The sequence below is a fragment of the Ranitomeya imitator genome, chromosome 2, assembly GCF_032444005.1.
Source record: "Ranitomeya imitator isolate aRanImi1 chromosome 2, aRanImi1.pri, whole genome shotgun sequence".
NCBI classification, from domain to species: Eukaryota; Metazoa; Chordata; class Amphibia; order Anura; family Dendrobatidae; genus Ranitomeya; species Ranitomeya imitator.
The window spans coordinates 596,858,949-596,872,503 of NC_091283.1; the positions used below are offsets into that span (position 1 = coordinate 596,858,949).

General features: G+C 41.3%; 1 protein-coding gene across 1 annotated transcript in view; it reads left to right on the forward strand.

Moving 5' to 3' along the window:
* Positions 1 to 7,942, forward strand: part of TOP1 (DNA topoisomerase I) — a 66,717-nt gene extending 58,775 nt beyond the window's left edge. The window contains exons 10-21 of the mRNA XM_069752343.1: positions 139 to 260; positions 356 to 478; positions 976 to 1,163; positions 1,389 to 1,533; positions 1,813 to 1,956; positions 2,171 to 2,356; positions 2,468 to 2,536; positions 2,726 to 2,840; positions 4,059 to 4,186; positions 4,273 to 4,367; positions 5,949 to 6,098; positions 6,421 to 7,942. Coding sequence (XP_069608444.1) covers positions 139 to 260; positions 356 to 478; positions 976 to 1,163; positions 1,389 to 1,533; positions 1,813 to 1,956; positions 2,171 to 2,356; positions 2,468 to 2,536; positions 2,726 to 2,840; positions 4,059 to 4,186; positions 4,273 to 4,367; positions 5,949 to 6,098; positions 6,421 to 6,523 — 1,568 coding nt within the window. The 3' untranslated portion in view covers positions 6,524 to 7,942. The remainder of the gene's footprint in view (positions 1 to 138; positions 261 to 355; positions 479 to 975; positions 1,164 to 1,388; positions 1,534 to 1,812; positions 1,957 to 2,170; positions 2,357 to 2,467; positions 2,537 to 2,725; positions 2,841 to 4,058; positions 4,187 to 4,272; positions 4,368 to 5,948; positions 6,099 to 6,420) is intronic.
* The last annotated feature ends 5,613 nt before the right edge of the window (positions 7,943 to 13,555 follow it).

Here is a 13,555-nt window from a genome sequence, read left to right on the forward strand (position 1 = left end):
CTCACCATTCGTTAGCTTTAAAGCAGATCTCCAAAAAACGAAGTTCCAATGTGAACATAGTTACATTTCTTTTTATGATTTATAATTATTTTTTAGACCTGGTGGAAGCCAAATTCATGCATGTTTTCTTGACCACAGGTAAACCTGTAAAGCTCAGTCCCAAGGCTGAGGAAGTAGCCACTTTCTTTGCAAAAATGTTGGACCATGAATATACAACGAAAGACATCTTCAGGAAGAACTTTTTTAAGGATTGGAAGAAGGTATTTTAGCAAAGTTTTTTTATTTTTTTTTTATTTTTTTTTTTTACAGTTTTATTCTTCCCCAGACTTAATTTTCACAAAACAAACTTTCATAGGAAATGACTGTTGATGAGCGAAATCTCCTTACCAGCCTGAGCAAGTGTGACTTCAATGAGATGAGCAACTACTTCAAAGCCCAGTCTGAGGCCAGGAAACAAATGACAAAGGAGGAGAAACTGGTATTGAGACTTGGTGGGAGCTGTCTGCTTTGGGGGTCACATTCCCTCCCTCTGTCTAAAGCATGTGCATCTGGATTTCTTTCATACTCTTTTATGTGGGCTTTTATACTATTATGATACTTTTCTCATACTCTTATGTGACTGACCATTTTAAGGACTTTACTTAAACCATCCAAGCACTCTTCCACAATTAGTTGCAAGATATGGGACTATTCTGGAAAAATGAAATTAGATTCACACACGCAGCCAAAAGTGTTGGCACCCTTGAAATTGTTCCAAAAAATTATTTCTCCCTGATAATTATTTCAATTAAACGTGTTTTGTTATACAAATGTTTGTTTATTTTTTTTGTGTGTATTGGAACAACACAAAAAAACACGGGGGAAAAAAAAGACAAATTGGACATGATTTCACACACAACCCCAAAAAACAGGCCTGACAAAATTTTGTGTATATCATATTAAAATATATATATTTTATATAATTTTTTTGTGCAGAAAATCAAAGAGGAAAATGAGCGGTTGGTTGCGGAATATGGCTTTTGCGTAATGGATAACCATAAAGAAAGGATCGCTAACTTCAGGATAGAACCCCCAGGCTTGTTTAGAGGAAGGGGAAACCATCCGAAAATGGGCAAGCTAAAAAGGAGAATTATGCCAGAACACATCATCATTAACTGCAGCAAGTAAGTCATGGAATGGAGCATTTTGTCTATTGACATAGAAGTGCTAAAGAAAACGAATTGACATTCGGTCATGCTTTGATTGTGAAGATGGAATATAATTTTAGAGGCGAGAGAGACTCAATATCGAACCACAAACTGTTGTGTTCAGCTTGGGTCTTGTAACTCTATGTAAAGAATTAGATTTTAATTTCCAGAAAAAGTTTTAAAAACTTTATTTTGTCTTAGAAATTCCAAGGTTCCCACTCCTCCGTCTGGTCATAAGTGGAAAGAGGTTCGACATGACAATAAGGTCACCTGGTTAGTGTCCTGGACTGAAAACATTCAGGGATCCATCAAATATATAATGCTAAACCCCAGTTCCCGCATTAAGGTAATTGTGGTGCTTTTTAATACATCTGTCCGTTTAATAGAAAATGTGGGACGCTCGTTGTACACATTGGCTAGGAACATGACCACTTCTGGTTTTTAGTGGACTCTTGTGACTACTTTTGTGCTAGTTTTTGCCTGTCCGTGGCTATACTTGAAGCAAAAGTTCTTAAAGCTGTAAACACTCATGTATGATGATGTTGGAAGGAGGTTTGATGATATAACCTCTTACCGATCTAGGTAAAATTTGTCTTTACCTTGTTTACTGACTTGCCTTTATCAGGGAGAGAAAGACTGGCAGAAATATGAGACGGCCCGCAGGCTCAAGAAATGCGTCGAAAAGATTCGTAACACATACCGAGAAGACTGGAAATCCAAGGAGATGAAGGCCAGGCAAAGATCTGTTGCACTGTACTTTATAGACAAGGTGTGTAGTGGTGATATAGCCTATAAAATGCGGGCATCCAGCAATAGGGGTCCTGGTTTGTTTCACTCATTACTTATAATTTAGCCCACCAATACATTCTGAAAGGGAAGTTTACTTTTTACTGGAGCTTTTTAGTTTTTTGTGTGTTTTTTCTTCTTCTTTTTTTTCCTTTTTTTTCTTGTTAAATATTAACATGTACTATTTGTATTTCTAGTTGGCTTTGAGAGCTGGTAATGAAAAGGAAGAAGGGGAAACTGCTGACACTGTAGGCTGCTGCTCTTTGCGAGTAGAGCACATAAAGCTTTACCCAGAATTGGACAAACAGGAGTACGTGGTAGAGTTTGATTTCCCCGGTAAAGATTCCATCCGTTACTACAATAAGGTGCCAGTGGAAAAGAGGGTACGTTGTAGTTTAGTTGTTTTTGTCTTGTTTGCACTGTGATGTGTCTGAACACTTAATGACCGGAGCACGTTGCTCTATATTCATATTTATGTATCCGTTCTGCATCAGGTCTTCAAGAATCTCCAGCTTTTCATGGAAAACAAACAACCAGAAGATGACTTGTTCGACAGGCTGAATGTAAGTTTTCATTTTGGCAAAACTTCTAATCCTATTATCAATTTGAAAATAACTCAAGAGCATGGTGTTTGGATGTATTTTTTCCCTTATCTTACTATAAAAGTGCTAATTTTTTAAGGTGTTTTTAAGAACATTTTTCTTCAAAATTATTACACTTTTTTTTTTCTCTCTCCTCCTCCCACTCACTAGACAAGTATTTTAAATAAGCATCTCCAAGATCTCATGGATGGACTCACAGCCAAAGTGTTCAGAACATACAACGCCTCCATCACCCTGCAGCAGCAGCTGAAGGAGCTCACCAACTGTACGGGCAATGTATATTGTCTTGAGTGTGACCGCAGCAATTGTAGTTAACCTCATGCACACTGGCATTTATAGTATAAAGAGGTCTTGGCCACTTTAATTCATTATAATGATAATCTAGTTCTTGCTTAATAATAATCTTTATTTTTTATATAGTGCTAACATATTCCGCAGCGCTTTACAGTTTTGCATACATTATCATCGTTGTCCCCATTGGGGCTCACAATCTAAATTCCCTATCAGTATGCCTTAGTCATAAGTATTTATCATTTGGGTGAGGCTTCACTGGGAAAGACCTGTCTTTTTATGCGTTATGTAGGCCCATATTTGCCGACTGAGTGTGCCTGATTTTTTTTTTCCCCTTGTGTCTTAGACAAAATTGACTGTTATCACAGTCCCCCATTGCAACCAAACTGCAGCCTTTAACCCCTTCAAAACGGAGCCCTTTTTTGTTTTCGCCTTTGCTTTTTCATTGCTTTTTCACTTCCCTGTTTTTGTTTGTTTTTATTTTGAATAGGTCATAAGTGGGGTGAATTGAAATATATATATATATATATATATATATATATATATATATATATATATATTTTTTTTTTTTTATTATTATTATTATTTACTTTTGGCATGCTTCAATAGTCTCCATGGGCGATTCCACCTGTAGTTGTTCCGGGCACATGTCAGCTGTTCAAAACAGCTGGCGTGTCGGGAAAGATGTGGTCTCCGTGCCGGAGGCCACATCAAAGGGGGAGACACGACGTGCAGTACTAGTACGGCGCATGAAGGGGTTAACTGTAATTGCCCTGATAGAATAGATAGAAATGTCCACACCTGGTCATGGACTTTAGAAGACCAGTTACTTGGTCCAAATGTCGCTGCTCTCCCTAGACTCGCCTCCACCTCAGTCTAGTGCCTCTGGCCATGAGATATGGCTCCTTCTTGTATATAAATCTAGCCTTTATTATCCTCAATGCTACTCTGTACTGGAAGAAAACGCCCACTAACACGACTTAATATGCATAAGAATAGCAGTGGTGGGGGCATATTTAAAAAAAGCCCCACAAATGCCAGATTCAGGAAGGCAGGCACATTATAACCAGGTAAACAAATTACTTATTAATGGCCATGTCCTCTATAAACAGTTGACTGTTCAGGTATCTCTGATAATATAGAAATTACTGTACATTTTGATCTGTAACTGTTTTGTCTTGGTTCTTTGCAGCGGATGATAATATTCCTGCCAAAATATTGTCTTATAATCGTGCAAACAGAGCTGTGGCGATCTTGTGTAACCATCAGCGTGCTCCTCCTAAGACCTTTGAAAAATCCATGCTGACTTTACAGTCCAAGGTAATGGTGAAAGCGATCACCTGGACGCGGCACAGTTACTCATGATGTGGCTATGAATCTTGATTGATTTATTTTTTTGCTTTTAGATTGATGCCAAAAAAGATCAACTGTTAGATGCACGTCGCGAGCTTAAAAGCTCTAAAGCAGACGCCAAGGTCAAGCGTGATGAAAAGACCAAAAAGTATGTGTGTTTTTTGGAGGTTTTTTATTTTCTCGTTTTTTAATCTCCCATTTTATAGTAAATGAGACAAGAAGTTGTATAATTAACCTTTAAAAAAAAAAAAAAAAATTGTCCAGGTTTGGCACAAAAGTAAACAGTCTCTCTGTGACTCCCAACTTATGAATCCTCACACTGCGCATAGTACACACTGTTGGGATTCTCTGGCGTGGAGAATTGGGATACAAGTGAATTGAGCAAGGCCTTGCATTGTCTAGTCGGAATGTTAAGGTTTTTTTTTATTCACAACCACAATCTCTTGTCTAACTGATGCAGATTCTGAGTTCAATACACAACAACCCTGCACCTTTTGTTGGCTGTACTCAGGATGGTTTTTTCACCTTTTACACAAATATAAACAGTTTGGGGCTGATCCATCAAGCGGCTTACACAAGGTTTTTGGGAGGGTAAAACTGTTTAAAATGTTGCGACTCTTGGTGCTTTTTACACCAGCTCCACCAACTTTCTGAAGAGTAGGCAGAGCTTAATCAAGAGAGGGCATAGCAGAGCGCACACAACACTCATCATACTAATGTAACCACAATCGAAATGTAGTCCAGTCACTGCATGCATCTTAATGAACGTGGTACTTCTTGCTCCAGTGCACTCTTCATTAAGACTGGCATGCAAGATGCCAGTCTTGATAAATCCGGACCAACTTCTTGTAGAAAGTTCTATTACTTTTAAATAAAACCTTTTAGATTAACCATCAGTAATCGACACATCAGAAGAATTGACATTATTGGGAGGCTGTCCTGTTACTAGAACCCAGTGTGTGTCCCATAAAATAGATGCATAATGTTTCGTGTTTTACATTTTGAAGCCCATCACGATGTATGATGGGGCGCCAATGGGTTGCCATGACAGCTTAGGGTTTACTGAAGACCCCCGTGCCTGACATTACAATACTCCTGTGAATGCCAACGTTTAGCCTGCGTTCATAGGAGATGGTGATTCTCCTTACACATAACAGTAATGATGCGCTGCTATGTATAGCACAAGTGATCAGACGATCGGAGTTTCAAGTCGTCTGATTTTAATGTGGTTTTTAACTATTTTTAATAATCACCTCGCCCCCTTTTTTCCATTAAAAATAAAACCTTAAAAAAAATGCATGTTTGAGATCGCTGCGTTCGTGAAAAGCTGATCTATTAAAATATAACTTAAATTAATCCGATCAGTAAACGGCATAACAAGGGAAAAAAAATCAAAACTGCAGAATTATTTTTTGGGGGGCGCCGCCTATCAAAACATCGGATCAGTAAAAAATTTCAGTTCAGGGTGCAAAAAAACAAGGCCTCACGCAGCTCCAGACCCCAAAAAATGAATGTGTTGCGTGGCTCGGATAGTGATGACACAAACAGAAAAAAAGTGAAATTAAACTTTTTTTCAACAGTACAACTCCTCCCTAAAAAAAAAACAGCCCTCATACAGCTATGTGGAAGTTATGGCTCTTGGAAGAAGAGGAGTTAACTTTTTTTTTTATAACATAAAATCGCCAGGGCTCAAAGGAGTAAAACTAATATTCGATATTCATCTAAACAGGCTTCTTGAAAGCAAGAAGAAAGCGGTACAAAGGATAGAGGAGCAGCTGATGAAGTTGGAGGTTCAAGCCACAGACAGAGAAGAGAATAAACAGATCGCTCTAGGAACCTCCAAACTCAATTACTTGGACCCAAGAATCTCTGTAGCCTGGTAGGACTCTGGTCTTGATTATAGCTGCTGATATTTTATACATTTGTGACTTGATGTGTTTTATTAGGATTTCCAAGATTTGTGAACAGCTTGGCATTCTATTTATTCTATTCATTGCTTCCCGTTGGGGGGGGTCAAGCGTTCCTACTGCCTAGTACTGATCACTGATGGCCTGGATCCACTAGAGATCTTGCTGAGCTGTGTGGTCGGGTTTCAGCAGTAATCTGAGCTCATGGTGGGGTCATTGCAACACCCATAATTAAAAAAAAAAAAAAAAAGTCTTTCTAACTCTAGTAACGATTTCTGATCTTCTTCCCATCAGGTGTAAGAAGTACGGTATTCCTATTGAAAAAATCTACAACAAAACTCAGAGAGAGAAGTTTGCATGGGCTATCGACATGGCGGAAGATGACTTTGAATTTTAATGCGAGAGACAATGTTTGTTTTATAATTTTTGTTTTAATTATTTTATTTTAAGCCTGGATGTCACCTCAGATAGGGATTTTTATTAGAGAGCTGTGAGCCTTACCTTTTATCAACCTTTATATTAAGATGGGAAGGGGATATGCAGCAGATTAAGGGGGAAAACAGAGATGTAAAAAAAAAAAAAATCCCCCCACAAAGACTAGAGCCTGCTTGATAATTGGATAATATCCCCATGCTGCCTTCAGTATTGTCCCATGGACAAGGAGTATATACATATGTACAAAATGGGATATCTGAAATTGTGATGTTTGTTTTTTGCTTTTAGGGCTTTTAAGATGGGAGGTTTTCACCAGGCATAAAAAAATCCGCTTTTCAAAAAAGTCTGTATTATAGAGTTAAGAAAATATCCTGTGTGTTTTTACAGTTAAGATTTTTTTTTTTTTTCAATAACTTCTATTTTAATAGAAAATATAAACTTACCCTTCCCTTTCATCTGAACATATCCCCCTTACCCTGGTTACACTGAAGAACTGAAGAGAGGGGCCTGTTATGTGGCAGCTCAGGGGGTCTGTGTGACTCCTGTTTTTTTTCCCCCAGTAATCGTGAAACTATATTCAAGCCAATCCACGTGCTTGGTTTGGAGACTTGCCTAAAATGTGATTCTGTTAGATATCTGAAAGGGGAAATCTTTCTGAATATTTTTTTTTTTTTTTTTTTTTTTATAAATGTGAACTTTTTTTTGCCCAATTTTATCAATTTTACCATTATTTCAAGTATTTAATCCTTTTTATCTTATTAAGAAAAAAAATTAAACTGTTGTACTATTGTAAGACATCTGAATTAATTTCAGCAAATTTTACCACAGAATTTTATTTAATGTGAAGAGTAACTTTCTAGAAGTGCAATGAAGACCAAACATGTAGCCTTTTTATAAACAAAAAAAAAAAGCATTACTGTCAGACTAAACACGGTGCCGCAGGTATGTGGCAATCCCTCTTTGTTCTATGGGGTGTTCAAGTTCTATCTATCGAATGTCATTTGGGAGCCTGTCTGAGAGGCTGAGATGTTGATGGCAAGACTTGATTTACTATTTAAGATAATGGGTTGATTGGAAGAAATTGTGTGTTAGAAACATTTTACTTGAATGCAATTACACTATCGATGTCCTCATGTTTAGAACATCAGTTGCAAAAGATTGGTGCGTTTTTGTGCAGATTGCTTGAAAAAATAATGCCCTGTAAACAAATTTGTGAGTTTGTTTTGCCTAGAATGCTTTTTAATATTTTTTTTTTCTAAATATAAAAGCAAATGTTCAGAAGTCTTTCCTTTTGGACATTTCCCCTCCTATCTTCTATTTTTATCATGAATTGCCATTAACTTGAGTGTAGGTTATTTAAAATAAAATCCTACAACTTGGATTTGCCTGCGTGTCTTTACTTTTATTAATAATCCAGCTTTGGATTAAAACAAAGCCAACAAAATAGAAGTGATGGTTACAAGGCTGCCACCATGACTGTACAGGTGACACTAGTGTGAAGACCTATCGGACCGTCAGCTGATCTTTGCCTCTGCAGAAGACATGGATACTGGTACTAAATGAAGGAACACGATGGCATATGACGAACATTGCTAATTTATTTCATGAGACCTTAAAGCACAAAATGACAAAGGAGTACATATACAATGATATCGAAACACAGGTAGACAAAAAAGGATAAACCTGTATATACACCTGTACATAATGTGAGGTAGTGACCCCTGTCACAGCTAGGGGGCGTTGTATGGGCTACTCAGGATACACTTGGAGGCGTAATTGTTAAGGTGAGATAGGGACTGGCATTATTGTGAATGGTCGGTATTAATGATGAGCGAGTCTACTCATTACTCGAGATTTCCCGAGCATGCTTGGGTGACCGACGAGTATTTTTTTAGTACTCGGAGATTTAGTTTTCCTCACCGCAGCTGAATGATTTACATCTCTTAGCCAGCTTGATTACATGCGGGGATTCCCTAGCAACCAGGCAACCACCACATGTACTTATGCTGGCTAACAGATGTAAATCATTCAGCTGCGGCGCAGAAAGCTAAATCTCCGAGCACTAAAAAATACTCGGAGGTCACCCGAACGTGCTCAGGAAATCTCGAGTAACGAGTATATTCGCTCATGACTAGTCGGTATTTGTCGCAGAGGAAGTCTGCTCTGTAAGCCAGTAATGTTCTGGGACCTGTAGTCCCACAAGTATTTGCTTAGTTTTAAAGGGAGGCTTGCAGGGTTAGTTGGAGAACTGGGCGGGTCTGACTAACCACACTTACACCGCCCAACTATGGGGGTGGTTACAGCTTCATAAATTGACCAGGTTTTGGGTCACATGGTTCTGAGTGTATGGACCTGAATGGTTCTTGGCTGTAAGAACCTGTGAGAGGAAAGGCCTTGGTGTTGGGAGTTCCAGAGTGGGGACCGGATTCCAGAAGAGCACGAGGTGAGGCCATGGATCTGCAGAGCCGGTGACTGCTACTGTGTTGGGGAAGCTACCAAACTTCGTTGGGTCTGGAACTGACTGGTGTATGTTTGTCAGGCAAGATGTGATCCCCGTAAGGCAATTTCTCCAGTGGATATAATGAACTGTTAGGCGTGTGGTCTCCAGCGGAAACTGGGCAGATAAGCCTTTTAGAGCCGACTACTAAGAAGCGTTATGAACTGGTGCGGTCACCCATGGTAACTGGACGGAGAAAGGTCCAGCAAGTTTAGTGACCGCAACTTAATAACATGTTCTGATACAGTGTGTAATTGACGGTTCGTGGTACGGTTTATGACTCTATAACCGCATAGACTTATGTGTGAAAAATGTTCCTGTATACCTTAAATCTTGCTGCCAAGCGAGTATTCCCCAACCCATTAGTGGTCTCTGCATCACATAAAGCATACAGATATATTTGGAAAGTAAGGCAGGTAGCGGTTAAGTCAAAGTATGGCTTCCAAAAAATACATGTGTACACAGTAAAGTTCGATAAATGCAATAATTACTATGAATACAGATACCCGTATATAGGCAAGTGCCAGTCAAGAGTAAATTCCCCCAAGGGCCCATCGCACCCGACTCATGTTTTGCCTAGAAATAGAGTGCTTTGTCACTCTTGGAAGAAGCATTACTATGCAGAAAAAAAAAAAAGTTCCTGGAATGCGTTCAAAGGTTATTCTAGTTAATGCATGATCGGGCCTGAGTAATCCTAATAGCTCCCTTTTTCACCAAGGAGAAATTGATTTACGGTACATAGCTTGGGAAAACTTTCATATCTATGGGTTCTCCGAGACCCAGTCAAAGATTTTCTGTCTCAGGGCTCATTCAAAACTGAATATTCCACCTTACAGCAACTTGGGTCTACCCTCCAAACAAGCAGAAAAGTGATTACCTCTAGGACTTACACAAAGTTTTGGAATTTCTTAAGGTTTTTGGTTCAACTTGTGGGAGATTCATTAAAGCTTTTATGCCTTGAGGGGTGCGGCCTGCTATCTGAACGTGGTGGCTGCATAGCTGAAGAGCTCCTGAGACACCGGACCTAAACCAGCTCACATCAGCCTTTACAGCCCTCTCTGCTCCTCCATCTAAGCGGCATCAGCTTCCACACATCCTGGGGCACATGATGACATGCAGCCGAGCCCAGAAGCACGGGTCCCCGCCAAAACTGACTTCAGGAACCGCAGGTAAAATGGTGCCGGTGTCTCCTTTGGGGTCCTCACGCTCCTCGCTGGGCTCTGGCAAAGGTGCGGGAGATCAGCACCCGCTAACAAGTGAAGACATGTAAGGACTTCTCACTTCCCTAAGGGCCTCCTTGAAGGAAGATATGCATGTTATGCTACAGGAAATGAAGGGGGAGATATCTGCCCTGAGAAAATGCACCAGCCATGTAGAAAATAAAATGGCTGAGTATACTACATCGTTTAATGCTCTGGATGAAAATGAAGTGCTCAGAGAGCAAATGTCACGGGTCAGTGACAAAGTATGATCTTGAAGACAGATCCTGTAGGAACAACATCCGTATAAGGGGTATACCTGAGGGGGTCACTGATAAAGAGTTGCCTGTCTTTCTGCAAAAATATCTTCAGGCTGTTCTTCCTGAATTACCCACCAGAGATTTGATGGTAGGCAGAGATCACAGAACACGTAAGCCAAGACGTGGATCAGGACCTCCCTAGAGATACTTTGGCAAGACTGCATTTTTTTTTTTTACCACCAAGGATATATTCATGCAAAGGATGAGAAAGAGCCCAACGTTGCCTGAGGAGCTGCAGAGTCTCCAAGTTTTCCCAGACTTATCTGCTGTGACTTTAGCTAAAAGAAAAGAGTATGCACAGGTGTGTAAAGCCCTTCGGGATGCTGGTACAAGATATATATGGGGGTTTAACCCAGTAAAGTTGCTGATTTCCTATGATGGGCGGATGGTGGTCTGTCATTCCCCCTAAACAAGTTGAGGATAAACTTACCAGTTAGAAAATTCCTTTTTCTCTTACCCCATGACGGCACTAACGAGAGAGGGATCCGCCCTCAGGGACAGGAAACCCACAGGTTAAAAAGGCGGGACCTCTCCTCCACCTCAGTTCGGTTTCCTGTCCCCGACGGGGATCCCACAACTCACCATCCAGGAGTCCAGGGACCATCAGGCCGAGTTCAGGCAGCGGGGGGCCCTGCCACGGTCTCAGGTGGATTCCTCCCTGAGGGAGCGATCCGGGGTCGGCGGGCCTCGTAGATGCGCGCAGAGGGGAGGCAGTGAAGAGGATGCCGAGAAAGCCTGCCTCTTCCTTTTCAAAAGGGATGATCGGCAATAGGTAGCGGCGGCTACCTGGAGGTTTTCTCCACCGATCCATAAGGCACACAGGAGGTGGTGACGCCGGTCACCGACAGGAGAACGCTGGGAGCAGCGGCGGCTGCGGAAGCTCCGTCCCTCCTGTGAGCCGGCAGACAGTGAGCGCGCGCGCGGAGTTCGGCGGCTTACTGCGCAGGCGTGGGGGTCACTTCCGGGGCGGCGCAGGGCACCTCTGGGTAAACCGGAAGTTGCCTGGCGCCGCTCCATTAGTATATATCCAGAAGGAAAGGGGTATACCGCTGCTCAGAGATTACCACCATGAGTGGAATAGAGCAGTCGGTGGAAGAAATTTCACAGGCCCCTGTGACAAAGAACCCGAAGGAGCGCCATTCCTCAAGAAAACCCACGCAGCGCAGCAGCTCAAGATCCCAGCGTAGCAGAGGCTCTGGTGGATCCAGGAGGGAGACGGTGGTTCAAGTGGAGGAGGCATCCTCAAAGCCACAGCCGGCATCTTCCTCACATTAGGAGGGTAAGTGACCTCCGTGAAAGTGTAAATTCTAATAGGGGTTTATTGTTTCCTAGGGAAATAAATGCCAGGGGAGAAGTAAACATAGAGTATGCCCGCTTTGTTCAGCAGATTTGCCGGATTCATGGGTTAAAAAACTCTGTGCGCCATGTATTAAGAACACCATTGATGAGGAGACACCAAGTTTCACATCTGAATTAAAAGATTTAATTAAAACCCAAGTAGCAGACGCATTAAAAAGCGTAAAAAAACGTAAAAGAAAACATAAAGAAAAATCTCCAGATTACAGCTCCAGCGAGGGAGATAGTACGAGTGGGGATTCTGATAGCTCTATAGCTTCATCATCCTCCTCCGCATCTTCAGAAAGCGGTCGCAACTGTTTCCCAATAGATTAAACGGATGCGTTGGTGAAAATGGTTAGGGCGACAATGGGTCTGGCAGACACTCGTTCCAAAAAATCTGTACAAGATCTTATGTTTAGTGGATCAATCTTATAGGCGGCCCTTTCGAGGAAGGAGGTTCACACAAAGACGCCCCCCAAAAAATCAAAAGGAGGGGTGGGAAGACAGAAAATTCAAAAGAGGAGGTTTCATGTTCAACAAGCCGGATAATAAAAAACAGCCACAATGAGGGTGTGCCCCAGGTAGGAGGGAGACTGACCCACTTTCTTCCAACCTGGGAAAAAATTTCTGGAAGTGCCTGGACTTTAAACATCATAAAGACGGGCCTAAGACTAATCTTTCACTCAATGCCACACAATCAGTTTGTGGTCACACCACGAAGAAAGTCAGAGATCGAGCAGCTGAGCATCCAGAGAGAAGTTCTCAGTCTTCTGGAGAAGAAAGTCTTACAGGAAGTTCCACAACAGGAAGAGACGAGGGGGTTTTATTCTCCGCTCTTTCTTTGAACAAAACCGGACGGAACTTTCAGAGTAATTATAAATTTAAAACAACTAAACAGATACCTGGTAATAGAAAAATTCAAAATGGAGACAATAAAATCATGTGTCAGATCCCTTATCCCGTCTTGTTTCATGACTGTTATAGACTTAAAGGACGCATACTATCATGTGCCAATCCATCCGGATTTCCGGAAATATCTCAGGGTTGCAGTAATGATACAAGGGGAACTGAAACATTACCAATACAGGGCTCTTCCGTTTGGTCTAGCCATTGCCCCGAGAGTATTCACAAAATTAATGGCGGAAGTAATGGCCCATATAAGGGAACAAAACATATTGATTGTGCCTTATCTGGACGACCTCCTAGTGATGGGCAGTTCCTCTCTACATTGCAGCCAGCAACTAAACAGAGTGATGGTAGCCATATCGAATCTAGGATGGTTTTTGAACCTGGAAAAATCCAGGCTTATCCCATCTCAAGTACAGTTGTACTTGGGGATAGTAATAGACTCAACAAAGCAAGAGTGTCGTCTGCCGGAAGAAAAAGTATCCAACATGATACATCTAGTGAATCAGTTGAGTATCTCTCCTCTGATCTCTCTAAGGAGAGCCATGTCCATACTGGGGTCGATGACATCCTGTATCCCAGCGGTACAGTGGGCTCAGAGCCACTCGAGAGATCTCCAGTGGGAAATACTAGAGGCGGTATCCCACGCAGGAGGAAATTTAGAAAAGCAATTAAAAATATCCTCTCGGACAAAAACTTCCTTAGCTTGGTGGACAGACCCGTCCAATCTCAGG